The sequence below is a fragment of the Telmatherina bonti genome (genome assembly GCF_933228915.1).
Source record: "Telmatherina bonti genome assembly, chromosome: 12".
NCBI classification, from domain to species: domain Eukaryota; kingdom Metazoa; phylum Chordata; class Actinopteri; order Atheriniformes; family Telmatherinidae; genus Telmatherina; species Telmatherina bonti.
This window is the reverse complement of record NC_136610.1, coordinates 28,804,688-28,818,401: the sequence shown is the minus strand read 5'-3', so window position 1 is coordinate 28,818,401 and position 13,714 is coordinate 28,804,688. Positions and strand designations below refer to the sequence as shown.

Sequence of the window (13,714 nt, the reverse complement as noted above, 5' to 3'; positions counted from 1 at the left end):
ACAATGATGGTCTTTACTTCTGCATCTGCGCCGCAACCTGTTGCCGGACTTTCCTGCCACTGGACAGGCGATGCGCTTTTAACAGACAGCCTCAAACCGCAAACAGGAGCAAAGCAGCTTTGCGAGGATTCTTCTGGACTTGGATTCATGTGATTGGATGATAGATAACACTTTTCTGAGTGAGCAGTGGTCTAATTTTTTTTTCTACAACGGCATTGTCAGTGGTAAAAGTTGGACTGAAAGAGCATAATAAGTAAAGCAAACTGATGCGCGTAAGAAGGGATGCCAGCCAGGCGTGGCTTGTGACTGAATATCCAATGTGAGAATGCGTGGGGAGTATGTATATAATAGAGTCTTTCCTTTTGATAAAACACAGATATCAAACTCATGATTACAGCAAAGGACTATCAATAAACTGAGAGGACTCCGCTGATATTTGGAGGAGCACGGCGCGCTGGGGACGCAAAGCTTTCTTTTTTTTTTTTTTTTTTTTTTTTTTTGCGTGCATGGACCGTACTTTGTGCAAACTTTTCTCCCTCTGTAACTCAGTTTATACACATCCTAAATGCCGTCGCTTAATTTGACAGCCGTGCACACCATGGCAGAGGTCGGGAGCTTTTTGGGGTCGCTCGACTTGGATTTACAAAGCTTTCCTGCACTGGGGAATATGCCCTTGCCAGAATCTCCTGCGGGGCTGAACGAGCAGCTGGGGCAGATTGAAGGAAGACTTCAGCGGGGGTCGCCCACAGATTTCGGTCACCTAAAAGGCATCCTGAGGCGGCGGCAGCTCTACTGCAGGACCGGCTTTCAGCTGGAGATATTCCCCAACGGGACTGTGCACGGGACAAGACAGGATCACAGTCGATTTGGTGAGCTTTTCTTTCTCCTTTAGCCTGTCGGGTCTTTATGATTAGAAAATATAATCACTGCCACTGCTTTAATATGCTAGCCAACAACAAAAAAAAACATATTCAATTTGTGATGCTATTTCTTTTTGCAAGCTAAATAAAGTGGTTGAACCGTTAAAATCCTGAATCACGAGAAGGAATAAGTTTACTTTTATAAAACAAAATGTTATGAATGTGAGGATTAATGAGAATATATATATATATATAGTTTAGAAGGCTCTGGTCTAAAGCTTTATGCTAAAACTGGGAAGGTTTTGTGGCGTAAAGCGCTTTCTTGACGCGCATCCCTGGTGAACTCCTGCGTGCGTCACAGTCCCCTCACGCACCTTTTTTTTCTGGCAATCCCCTCTGCGCGTGGGGCGCAGGTGTCTCTCCCTACGCAAACAACTGGCGCGCGCGTCTGGTGGCCAAGGCAACACGCTGGCACACACGCTCGCGCCCAGTCTTCACATTCAATAAGCCGCCTCGTGCAAACCAAGCCGGTTTAAATATATTTCTTACCTCCAGCTGTGGTTTTAGGTGTAAAAACTCGGTGTTGTGGGGTTGGGAGAGTTAAATAAAGTTAAACAAACGAGGTCAAAGGGCAGGTGTGCACGTGTCTTGCGCCGCGCGCGTGCCCGCACATCACAGGTGCAGGTAGGACACTGCGGGGAGAAGAAGAAAATGGAAAAGGCCTAACTCGAAATAAAAGTGCGACGTGTGCGGAATTTAGAGGTTTAATGTCCAAAAACAAACGTGTTTACAGGATGGGATGGGATGGGTGGTCCGCGTGTTTGTCTCTGGCTTCACTTTGCTTTAAAAAAAAAAAAGCAAGGTCTTTGTCAGGGCGGCAAATGAAGACGTGGCTTTGATTAGAGGGATATGAAACACACTCTTCACCCCACAAAAAATTAGAGGGATCGTCTCTGTCATCCTTTGGCATCCGATGAAGTCCGGGAGATGGGGACCAGGTGGTTGCAAGCTGGCCTCATCCAGTCAGCGCAGCCAGCTGGATCCTCTCTGACTAACCTCTGCATCACAACAGCCAGTGGCTTTTAATTTTACCACTTGTTTCCCTGCCTTTGAAGTACATGTTCACTTTACTGTAACTTCCTGAAAGTTACCCACATCTCAGCTTCATTAAAGTGTCTTCTCAAGCTGTGTTAGCCAGTGGGGAACTCCCAAAGACTTTATGGACAACCACAAACCATTATGGTAGACTAGAATGATGTTACTCATAGTGGGAGTTAAAGGGAAGCTAGCGCACAGTCAGTCAGTAACAATATGAGTTATGTCATTGTGTTTTTAAAAAAAAAAAAAAAAAAAAAGACATTTTCAATTGAAGTTTGGAGTATTTTTTCCCAGAACACAATCGTCTGTAAGGCAGCGATCGCTGAAGCCATTTGGGTTTGTGCTGCAGGCTGATTCTCTCAGGGGTGTTTACAGTGTGTTTGTGAGCTTTCTTGACCAGTTTGTGTCTATTTGACCTCAGGTATCCTGGAGTTCATCAGCCTGGCTGTAAGTCTGGTCAGCATCAGGGGGGTGGACGCTGGACTTTACCTCGGCATGAATGAAAAAGGAGAGCTCTATGGGTCGGTGAGTCAAAAACCGCTCTTTTTTAAAAATTTTTTTTATTTGCAACTCCCCCACAGTGCAGGTCAACGTTTCTTTCACAGCACGTCTGTCACTCAGGATATATTTAAAATTCTCTTATAATTTCCTGAAAATTGAACTTTGCTTGCTTTCCTTTGTTTTTTGCCATCGTGGTAGTACTGGGTTGTCAAGGTTACCTTGTGTGGCAGATGGGAAAACCACAGCAAGACTAAACAAGTGTTTCTTACTCTTCATACTTGTTTGTTGTTGGCAGCCGTTCAAGGAAAGGCAGCTATCAGGCAGAAAGAAAACATCTCCATTTAGTTTTGAGATATGCAGATATTTACATATTTTCTCCAAGTGGAGACAGGAGGGGTTGGGATCTCTGAGGTTTTGAGCTGTGTCTAAAATTTGGGAAACTTTTTCTTTTCTGCATTCAAGTTTGAACTCCAAGCAATGTCTTTTAAAAAAAAAAAAAAATCCTGGTGGACTTTCTCACACGTGTGGTGGGCACTCGGAGACAGAGAGATAGGAAGGAGAAGAGAGGAAGACAATGAAGGGGAAGTATGTGAGGGCAAACCTGTATCGGGTGTCCCAGGGCATTACCTGAGGGCCTCTCAGGCTCAGAACATTTCGAACAGAGGCTACTTTTAGGTGGGCTATTATGTTAAAAGTGCAGATATTGTTACTGCACGCTATCAGACTCTGGCATCCTGAAGCTTTGACCTGAGATGATGGGGGTGGGCGATTTGAGGATGGGAGGCAGTGATTTTGGGGTTGTTGGGGAGGGGTAATTGCACACCTGACTGAGTCACCTGACTGACAGAGGGAGCGATGTAGACATGTCTGTCTGAATCTGAGAGGCCAGGAGGTGGGGAGGAAGGAGGATAACAGGTAGAGAGGTTGCTTCCGTCCCACAACCACCAGACCTTGACGAGCTTTTTGATCCGATGAGGTTCTTGTGTGTGTGTGTGTGTGTGTGTGTGTGTGTGTGTGTGTGTGTGTGTGTGTGTGTGTGTGTGTGTGTGTGTGTTAGGATGGAGCTGGCCCAGTCATGTGCCCTCTGGGCTGTGTTTACAGAAAACAGCCTCCCCATACAGCCGCAGCCAAGTGAAGCATGACAGCCAATCATCAAAATTGCTTCTGGAATCAAACAAAGCGCTCTTAAGTGTCTTCAAGGCAGATAATGACACATGCACATATTTTTCTTGTTGTGCGGCTGTTGTTGTTGACAAAGAAGAGAAAGAGCCATCAACAGGGAGGACATCAGGCGGGAACCGTCTATAGACTGAATATCATTACAGGACAGTTATGCTGTCAGGAACGGCTGAGGCTTTTGGGTCTGTGTGAAGCAGAGGGAGGACCGTTGCATCACAGGGAGGGAAATAACTCTCCATGCACAACGAGAGGTCAGCAGGTCTGAGGAGTGAGTGTGGAGTGCGGCGAAAAGCCGCACGTAATGACTTCCCCCTGTTTAGTCATAATGAGCACCTGCCTAAATGAGTTTCTGCTGCTTCATTTCAGCTTTTCAGTATTGAGGAAAATATGACAGACATAAACTCATCAGGAGGAGTGGAATCTGCACGCATCTCAGACCTCGGTCCATCCGAAGCCTCTAAACCTGCTGCTGTCCCCCCCCTCCTCCTCCTCCTTTTACTAACATAAAACATGTTGATGTCTCTTGCAGAAGAAGCTGACAGCAGAATGCGTGTTCAGGGAGCAGTTTGAGGAGAACTGGTACAACACCTACGCTTCAACTCTGTACAAACACTCGGACGCAGAACGCTTCTACTACGTGGCTTTAAACAAGGACGGCTCGCCCAGGGAGGGCGGCAGGACTAAGAAACATCAGAAACTTACCCACTTCTTACCCAGGCCGGTGGAGATTGAGAAGATTCCTCAGGCTTACAGGGACTTATTCCAGTACAGGTGACCATTGCTTACACTTGGGGAACTGGTTACATACAGAGGCAGATAGATAAACAAAGAGGAGCAGCAGGAGCAGGGGCAGAGGGGGTTGGGGGGGTGGGAGGGAGTGTTATGGACATTCTGGACCTGGTGCAGAACTGTTTACCCTCAGCTCCCCTTGAGGTCAGTGTGTGTGCACATGTGACAGCGACATAAACATTGCGCTTGTTCCTGGATGTGTCTCGTTTGACACAGCAGTGGACTTGTGACCTCAGCAAGGAGGAAAAGCTTTCCTGTTCAAACCACTGTGGACAAAGGAGGCCCTCATGACTGCCCGGCTGTGGGGTCCATCAGGAAAAATCTAATCAGATGCTATGTTGGTGTTTTTTTTTTTCTTCATGTAGATACAGAAACAAAGGAGTATTAGTCCTTTGTGGGTTTTAAGCAGCACTAAGCTGGGGAGGGAAATAAGGGTTGTAAAAGTTCCAGGAAGAGACGCCACACATTAAATGTAACAGAGAGCACATTCCTCATTCGCAGTGATACAAGGTCTGAAATGCATCATCTGTACTGACTGTTAGAAGTCAAAGTGGAGTGCAAGTCAAAGGGGTGGGGGGCAGGTAGCATCCTTGTGATGGCTGTTGGATCGATGAAGCACTTACTATACTACACATCCTGAGTCCTAGCTGCAGCCTGGTCTGACCCTAAACATCACATTTATTACATTATAACATATCAAGCAGCATATTGTGGGAGTTACATCCTAAACAGGCAACAAGCTTGGGGGCGAAAGCACTTCTCTGACTGTGGTCACAAAGAACAACTGGTAAGTTTTGGTAAAGGATGGTGACTTGTAATGTTCAGAGTGTTGGGAACATTATTAAAAAAAAAAAAAAAAAAAAAAAAAAAAAAAAAAGCATCTGAAGTGTAGATATGGGTGTTCCTATTTATGAGATGTACAATATATTTATTTTCTACATATAAAGTATAATTATAAATCTATATATTTATTTATTAAAAAAGACTCTATTTTGTAATGAACTTGAAGTTATCTGGACTGCAGATTCTACTGAAATGAGGCCCAAAAACAAACACAAAATTTTCAAAAGAATGAAGAACTGCAACAAATATGACAATAAAATTGTCCTATCAAGACGCTATTGTGGGTGACCATTTTTGTTTGGATTTAAGTGTGATGTACCAATTAAAACCAGATATATATAATATAAGTGAATGGTTGCATGTGTTTCCTTCTATTTTATTATCAGGTGTTTTGCATGACTGGTGGATGTATAAAGACTTTTGTCGGCTGTTATTGCAATGCAAGTGAACTGCATCAAAAAAGGATGAGACGAGACTCTGGCTTGCAGTTGAACGTCTATCTTGGCGAACACTGATTGTACACGTTACAGAGAAAATCTTCAACTTAATTTCACCTTGTTCTGTTCATGATTCACTTTTTTGCACCAAAAAAAAAACAAAACAGAAAAAGAGTGTTCTTGACCTGTATGCATTGTGGGTAATGAAATTCTTATGTTGATGTAAGAATCTGAGCGAATTAACCTATCCCAAAATCTGGAATAGATTCCTTTTTTTTTTTTTTCTTTTACTGTTAAATCATCCAATTAATTCTGTTAAACATTTAACTTAAACCTCTATGAATTAAACCACAAGTTAAGAATTATCATTTTTCTTCAAATAAGTCACAACAGCACTTAAAGAGTGTCATTATGAAGCATATTCAGTAAAATTAAAATATGTCAAAAGAAAATATTGTTAAAAGCTTCAAAGGTGGCGATTTGGTCAGGCAGTTTCCAAGACGGGAAACTTGGGTAAAACGACAAGGAAGATTTTTTTCCCAGAGGAAGTCTCCCATAGTCTTCCAATTTGCCCTCATAAACCCTTTAGCAAGTAAGGATCACATTGTAAAGTAGTGTGCACAGGCTCCTTCTGTCTCCATAAGGTCTTAGCCAGACTACATCCACCGTACAAAATCAGATTCCTTATGCAACTGGATCCCAACAGGGTTTACTTAATTGGCTTTACACATCAGCATGGATTAAAAGCAGTGATTGGTTGTACACTGCAGGGGCCTTGCAGAGTCTGTAGTGTAAGCTGCAGCGGGTCTTTTCAAAGGACAGAAACAGCTGCCTGGTGCACCAAGAACCAGTGGGGATGTGCAGCAGACCTGGAGTGGTGGTAATCTGGGGCTGAGAGGGGATGGGATCAACATTTCAACATCTGCAATAGTTGTAATGTTTCTCCGCCGGCAGATATCTGTACGCTGTGAGAGCAAGATCCCCTGGGGGAAGGGAATGGAAAAGTCAAAGACATGCAGGGGAAAACCCTGGCAGACTCAGAAATGAAAACAATACAAGGAGAGGGAAAAATAGATGAAAGATGGAAGGGAGAGGAGAGTGGGACAAAAGGCACTTAGAGTTGTGGGTGTGAAACACACATACAGTATCAGGACGAAGCATCAGCTGTTTTCCAATTAAAGAACCTGTACTATGCTTATTCAGAGGTTCATCATTTTTACCGAGTTCACACGCTTTGATATTCAACACACACAAAATCTTTGCAGTAGCACCTGTTGTCACAATCTGAAAACATTTTGGCTTTTGTCTCCTTAAGGCCCCACTTAGGTTTCAGATGATCAGCAAATATATGAAAAATAGCAAAACAGATGCTTACTAGTTTCAGGTCTACATAGTAGACAGATTTTATATTAGTGGTACACAATGAAAACTACAGGAAGCAAAGCCTGAACGAGGAATAAGATGGTTTTGACTGTTTAAGAGGTTTTCTGACAACTACAGAAAATACTTTTACATGTTAATCTTTAATATCCAAAAGAATAAAAGTATAATGTGACCTCAGAAAGTGTTAATATACTTTCTGGCCACTTTTATATCACTTATAAGGTGAAGCAGGGATGTAGCCAACTGATCCCAGCATAAAAGGAAGAAAATTGTTCAGTTAGCTCAGTATGAGGGGAAATGTATATTTCTATTTCAAGAAAAAAACTTAAGATTAAAACAATGTTTTTTTTAACATTATAAAAAGATGCCAAGAGAAAGATGCACCATGCTGTTTTGCAGGGAGCTGTTTATTTTAATCACTAGCTGCCTTGCAAACAAAAGGTTTCCTTATGCAAACAGACATGCTAATAGTTTGCTATCTTATGTTTTTAATAAAAACAGCTAAATTGCTGTTTTTCTTCAAGCGCAGAGAAGCAATATTCTTTTCATTTGTGTTATTAGTAGGTATTCACATAGGTACCAATTTATGAAACCACCCCCAAACCAAAGTCCTGTAATGTTCCTGCTAAGTGGTGTGATAAATGTGACGATCATCAATGTGAATCTGCAGCATCTGGAAAGAAGTCTGGTCCTTAAAAAACAAAAACAAAAAAAAAACTCAAACACACAAAACAGATCATTCTTTTGGTCACTTTATTAAATGTTATATTAAATACTTATCAAGATAGTAGCAGGTCATAGTCATGGCAAAACATGTCGGTGTATTTGCTAACGTAAGAACATTCTTAAAGGAGGGCAAAGAAACTTTCTCTACATTTATGAAATACACCTTGTGCAAACACAGGAGTCAACAGGCGTCTCTTTGTGAGAAATGTCCGTATTCCTCTCATTTTAACAGCTACACCAGTTTAAGCGTTTAAAAGCAAGAATGTGCCAAAGTAGAATACAAGTAGTCTGGGGGCCTGCCTGGTGAGACTACACAGTCCAGGAGAGCATTACTCACAAAGCACCAGACAAAAATCAGCCACGTATAATAACAATTCCAGTCTTTCACTCCTCCTGTCAAGTTCGTCTTGAAACTGATATTTCTAACTTTCAGGAACAGGTATGGAGCGAAAAGGGTCTGGGCCTTCTGACACCCGCCTGGACTGGCGGTGCTTTGTGAGACCCAGTCATTCGCTCAGGCCTGGAAACAACACAAGTGGAACATAAACAATGAACAGGAACGCACACTGCTATGCTAGACAACACGTAACAATGAGAATGATGTTACAAAAAGGTCTAGGAACCGGCAGGCAGTTTTGAACAACACAAGCATTCCATTATCATGTTCAGCAACAACTAATGTAAACACTTAAAAGCATAATAGAAAAAGCCTCAACAAATCTAAAATCTTTACAGATTATTTTAAGGAAATTAAGATAAGGCCATAATTTATGAGTTTTGTTTCCTCTTGTTTCTCGAGCTGTTCAGTTTCTCCAGCCTCCCAATGTGAAGAGGCTTTGCAGCACCAACAGCGGTCCACTTTGTTAGCTAATTGATGGGGGATCTTGCGAGGTTTCTACTAATGAAGATTTTCACAGCGTTGAGTCCTGTCACCAAAGAGTCTGGTCCCGCTCAGAAAATGTTTTTTTTTTAAAGGTATTTAAAAGAGTATAAAAAACTGATTTAATTATAAGGAAACCCTATTTGAGAGGAAAATAATACAATGCTCATAAGCATTGGGGGTTCAACTTGTTTATGTTTAAATACATGAAGATAGAGAACTTGAATGACATTAAGGCGTATTTACATTTTTTTTTTGTTGAAATTCTGAACAGATCTTTCACACAGTCATATATATATACTATATTCCACCGTCACTCACGGTGATCACAGACTACAGCCAGGACAGTCTATCCAGAGTCAGACCCCAGTGGACAGCGATCTAGTTTCAACACTACTCCATCTGCTTGGTGCGACGGTTCGTGGTGAGCTCCCAGAGTTCTCGCAGTGTCTTTGTTACAGAGAACCATGACCACCGGGAGCCGGCTAGATGGGTTTGGGGAAGAGAGGGAGTCCGTCTGACCTACAGGCCTTTTGAGGGGCCTGGATTCTTGCCCATGCCTTGATGTGTGCCCATGCCGTGGAGCTGCTGGTACAGGCCAAGCAGGTCCATCTGGCTGAGCCCGCCAGCTCCCATCATACCATTCTGCATGGCCAACTGGTTCAGGTAAGTGGCCTGGTTAGCGAGGGCCATCTGCTGCTCCTGCACCTTCCTGTTTGTGATCAGCTTCTGCACGTACATCATTAGCTGGAAAGAAAAGTACAGAACACTTTTATATCCTAAACTTAATCCTGTTTATAAGCAGCTGATATTTGATCAGATTCCTTCTGGGTTCCCCACAATATTCCTGAAACTTTTATAAATTTAAGAAGTAAAGGAAAACTTCTTATCTTATCTCCTCCATTTATATGGATGTAGTTTCATGTTAACATTTCTGTGTATACTTCCATTGTGCTACCTCGTCACTGCTGCCTCTGTACTGCAGCTGATTGTGTCTCAGTGATGGGAATCACAGTAAAATCACAAGACAAGTTTATTTTTATAGTACAATTAGAAATAAGCTATTACACGCGCTTTTTTTCAAAATCTGAAAACTAAAAACGACTCAATAATTGTTGAAAGAATAAAAACATCGAAACCAGAACCATAGATCACAGCGTAAGCTTCCAGATTTCATTGTGTACAGGAAGAAAACCCAGATAAGCTGCAGTGTCTTGTAGCCTGGGGTGGAACTGGATCAGCATGTTACCTATGAATTCGGGCCTTGTTCTGATTAAAAGAACAGAAGAAAAATAATCTAAGTCTTCAATGGAAGCCAACTGGCTTTGCTGGTATGAGCAAATTGATCCAATCAACTTTGACTAACCAGAACTATTGATAGTAAATCACCTGCTAAGCAAGTCTGTCTTTTTAAAGCTATCAAGAAGACTTCAAAGACAACAAAAAGCAGTATGAGCTGCCAGTTTGTCCATCTTAAAGCCTTTGCTTTCAACAAAAACTTTGACTAATGCTTTTAACTGCTTATTTGTCATTATATGCAATAGTTTAAGCGCATTCCTTCAACCACTCAATATACTGGCACTGCAACGTATTGAAATAACCTAAACGTATTGGTTTGGCCTGGTTCAAGATGCAAAATTGAAGTAGCAATTTTAAAATTGTTATGGGTAAAGCAGATGTCTTATTTCGGGTGCTCAGTCATTTCTTCTTACCGTCTGCTGCCTGGTGAGGACATCCCTGTAGATGGCTTCTCTGCGTTTCAGCTCCATCTCCACGGAGGCTTGCCGTGCGATAGCTAATGACTGGACCTGGCTCTCTGTAAGCAACGGGTTCTCCTTCCACTGTGGAGACAGTTTCCACATTAACCATTACCAAAACAACTGCTTTTGATAAGTAGCATTTTGTGGTTTGAGGAGGTGAATCAAAATTATTCTTCCTGACTAAAGAATAATAAAAAAAAATAAAAAAAACTGAGCTCCACTTATTTGACCACTTACCAATCTGGCAATTATATCTTCTTGTGACTCCCGTGGTAAGCTTTTCAAAGCATTAGTTGCTTCAATGACCTTCTGACGTCCCTGGTTTATGAGGTCCTGAAAGAATTGTAAACAAGACATGAAACACTAACAAGAATAAGTTGTTTTCTTCATATTCTCCAGTCGCAGTGACCTAAAGTATACACTGCTGGAGGGACGTGTCAGTATATCAGTATTAATATTTTTAAATGAACACGACATAAAAGGAATGTTTTTTCTAAAAGACATCAGTCAGTGACAAACTAAAAGTAAATCACTTCCACCTGTGCAGCTAATTTTCTTTTTACTGCCTGCATATTTATTTACTGTTTTCTTCAGTCTTACCACCTCCAGCAACTACCACCAAAAGAAGAGTAAAAATGGACTAACTGGCACCAAATGTTACACAACAAGCTGATGACAGAGTGGGTAAACAAACACAAACTGAATGAAAGGGAGTTGTCTCCCTGTGTATGTAGATCTCCAGCCTCCCCCCACCATCCAAAGACAAGTATGTTTGGTTAAATGTTTACTCTAAACTCTCCCAACTCTGTTGGCCCTGAAATACACAGGCGACCTGTAGAGGGGGTACCTGCCTCTTGCCTGCTGACTGTAGAGGCGTACAGAGTTCCCACACGGAAGGATAAGCTGCTTGCACACAATTCCTCTGTGAACGACGACGAGTGCTGCTCGGCCTCCGGCTAGCGGACGTTATGGCTAGCAGCAATTTTAAAGAGAAACCAGAGCTTGACGATACAAACTTCCTGTTCAGGAGTATTTTAGATTCCCAGCAAATTATGTGAATGGACAAAAAGATGTGTGTAACGCAAAAGCAGTTTGGCAGTCGTGTGCCGAGCTATGTTCTAGATCAATTCCTCCATAGCCCTGGTCCCTTCCTATGTGAACAGAAGTGTGCTGTAACAGAAAACTCCTAAACGGCACTCGAACCACAGAATCACCACAAAAAAAGAAAACACCCTTTTTTTGGGGGGGAGTTTTATTTGTTTTTATTTAAAGATCAATTTAAAAAAAACTTTTACATTTAAATGTTCTAACAACTTTTGTCTTTAAGAATAAATGCTACAAAGTAAATAAAATATGGAAAATTGTTGAAGGGTTTTTACTGAATACAGACTATTAAATGTATGTCCATTCAAACAACTGTCATGTCGTAGCCTTTAAAGATGCTTACGTAACTTTCTGACCCTCTCTCTCTGCGTTCCGGACTTGTTTGAAGATACGGTGACATCTATTATTTGAAACCCCTCTACACAATGTTTTCATCTGGGATGCTGCAGCAGAATTTCGCTTCACATGCTCGTAAACCGATATGAAACTATGGCTGTTTTGAACGTGCACCATCTCTGATTCAGCAAAGGAATGCAAGAAAGTTAAAAGAGGAAAAGGGATAAAACAAGAATAATGACTGGTGAGAGCTCACAGTACAGGTCGGATGCAAGATGGATGCTGAATTAGCTGTCAATAGGGAGCGCTTCACTGATAAAATGGCAGAAGTTCTGAAGCGTGTCTAACCACGTTATTTTATCTTTTACAGCATAAACAATTAACTTACTTATAAAAGAAAACATTCAACTGTGAATTTAATAAATATTTGTACAAGCTTGAATGAACTCTTCATATTTCTCTTGAAACCCCCCCCCCCCCCCCCCCTTCTCTAATATGAATGTGAAAATATTGTCCAAAACAATAATGGAGCAAGATTTTTATGCCTTTTTTGGATTATTATCATTCAAAAGTATTTTATTGAACAATTAACTATTAACAGTTTTCTTCTTTGTTTTTGGTTTAAATTTAAATCTCATAAAACATGTTCCTGTTTACACCAAAGTGAGGCAGTTTTATGTTTTGCATTTGTCCCCTTACTGCGCGCACACACACACACACCTGTGACCTTAAGATAAAGGTATGTATCGGGCTGTGACTTTGGCATATGGTTACAACTCTAATGGATTTAGACAAATATAAAATTTAGGAAGGTATGCAGTATTTGTAAACTCTTTATTCTCTCATTAAAAAGCAAAAACATCCCCTTGAACTGCCGTCCTCCCCCAGTCGCTGTGTATTAATAGCAGCTGCCCCAGACATGCAGTATTATGAACTGTTAGGTTGAGGAGAGGACAGAACTGAGCTCGTCTGCTGCTAGTCTGTTGTCACAATTAGCAGTGGGGTCTGAGGAATGTGGGGTGCCACGCTGCAGGGGGAAGGAGAGGGAGTGGAGACAGGAGGGGTGGCATGTGGAGCTCATTACTTACCTCCAGCTGTTGGTTGCTCATGGAGGCCAGAGCTGCCATGTTGAATGAGAAGTAGTTGGAGGTGCCCATGTCCACGGGAGTGTATGCCGATGGGTAGTTGGTCCTCATGGACAGACCCTGAAAGATGAAAGACAAAAAGCCAATTAGGCGAGTATAAAGAACAACCAGGGACATGATGACTCAAACCTTTTTAAAACACTGTGGTTGACCAGCAAAAATGTTACCTGGCCATTTAATCTTGACACAGTGTCATTTTTAAGATGTTTAGTCTCACATCTGAACTGTTTTTCTAAACTAATTATTTCTGCTAATCAGATTGGGTTTGTGTGTCCAAACTATCTGCACGAGATGCCGCTGCAACAGAGACATCAGGAACAACTTTGGCCTTGTTTTCATGAGGTCATTATTAGTAACAGTATTTAAAACTCAATTAGTGCTGAAGATGAAGAGCTTTTTATTTGAACCGTTTCACACACACACACGGAGGCCGCTGGAATGAGACTGCTGGCCAGTGCTGTCAGAAAGGTTGTGCACACACTGAACAATTTTTAGCAGGCAAGAGGAGGTCATGTCTCACAGCTAATGTCTGTGGAGATTAACAGAAAATATATGTATTTGTTACACTTGTATGGTTTTACACTGACCGGTTCCATCCAGTATTGACCATACAGAATACTGCTAATGTTAGTCTCTGAGGACTGTTTTTTACCAGAACCTTCTACTGGTTGCA

The 13,714-nt window shown here is 41.8% G+C and overlaps 2 protein-coding genes across 5 annotated transcripts in view; one reads left to right on the top strand and one right to left on the bottom strand.

The window, feature by feature from the left end:
• Nucleotides 1-565: 565 nt before the first annotated feature.
• Nucleotides 566-4,413, top strand: fgf16 (fibroblast growth factor 16; the record flags this gene model as incomplete). Its single annotated transcript, XM_079249540.1, has 3 exons — nucleotides 566-869; nucleotides 2,380-2,483; nucleotides 4,168-4,413. 3 exons carry the CDS (start codon nucleotides 566-568, stop codon nucleotides 4,411-4,413), a joined length of 654 nt encoding a protein of 217 aa, XP_079105666.1.
• Nucleotides 4,414-7,851: 3,438 nt separating this feature from the next.
• Nucleotides 7,852-13,714, bottom strand: part of atrx (ATRX chromatin remodeler) — a 39,503-nt gene continuing 33,640 nt past the window's right edge. For all 4 annotated transcript variants that reach the window (XM_079250303.1, XM_079250302.1, XM_079250300.1 and 1 more), the window contains exons 31-34: nucleotides 12,985-13,101; nucleotides 10,694-10,789; nucleotides 10,409-10,537; nucleotides 7,852-9,443 (exon numbers count right to left, since the gene is read on the bottom strand). In XM_079250303.1, coding sequence (XP_079106429.1) covers nucleotides 9,219-9,443; nucleotides 10,409-10,537; nucleotides 10,694-10,789; nucleotides 12,985-13,101 — 567 coding nt within the window. In that variant the 3' untranslated portion in view covers nucleotides 7,852-9,218. The remainder of the gene's footprint in view (nucleotides 9,444-10,408; nucleotides 10,538-10,693; nucleotides 10,790-12,984; nucleotides 13,102-13,714) is intronic.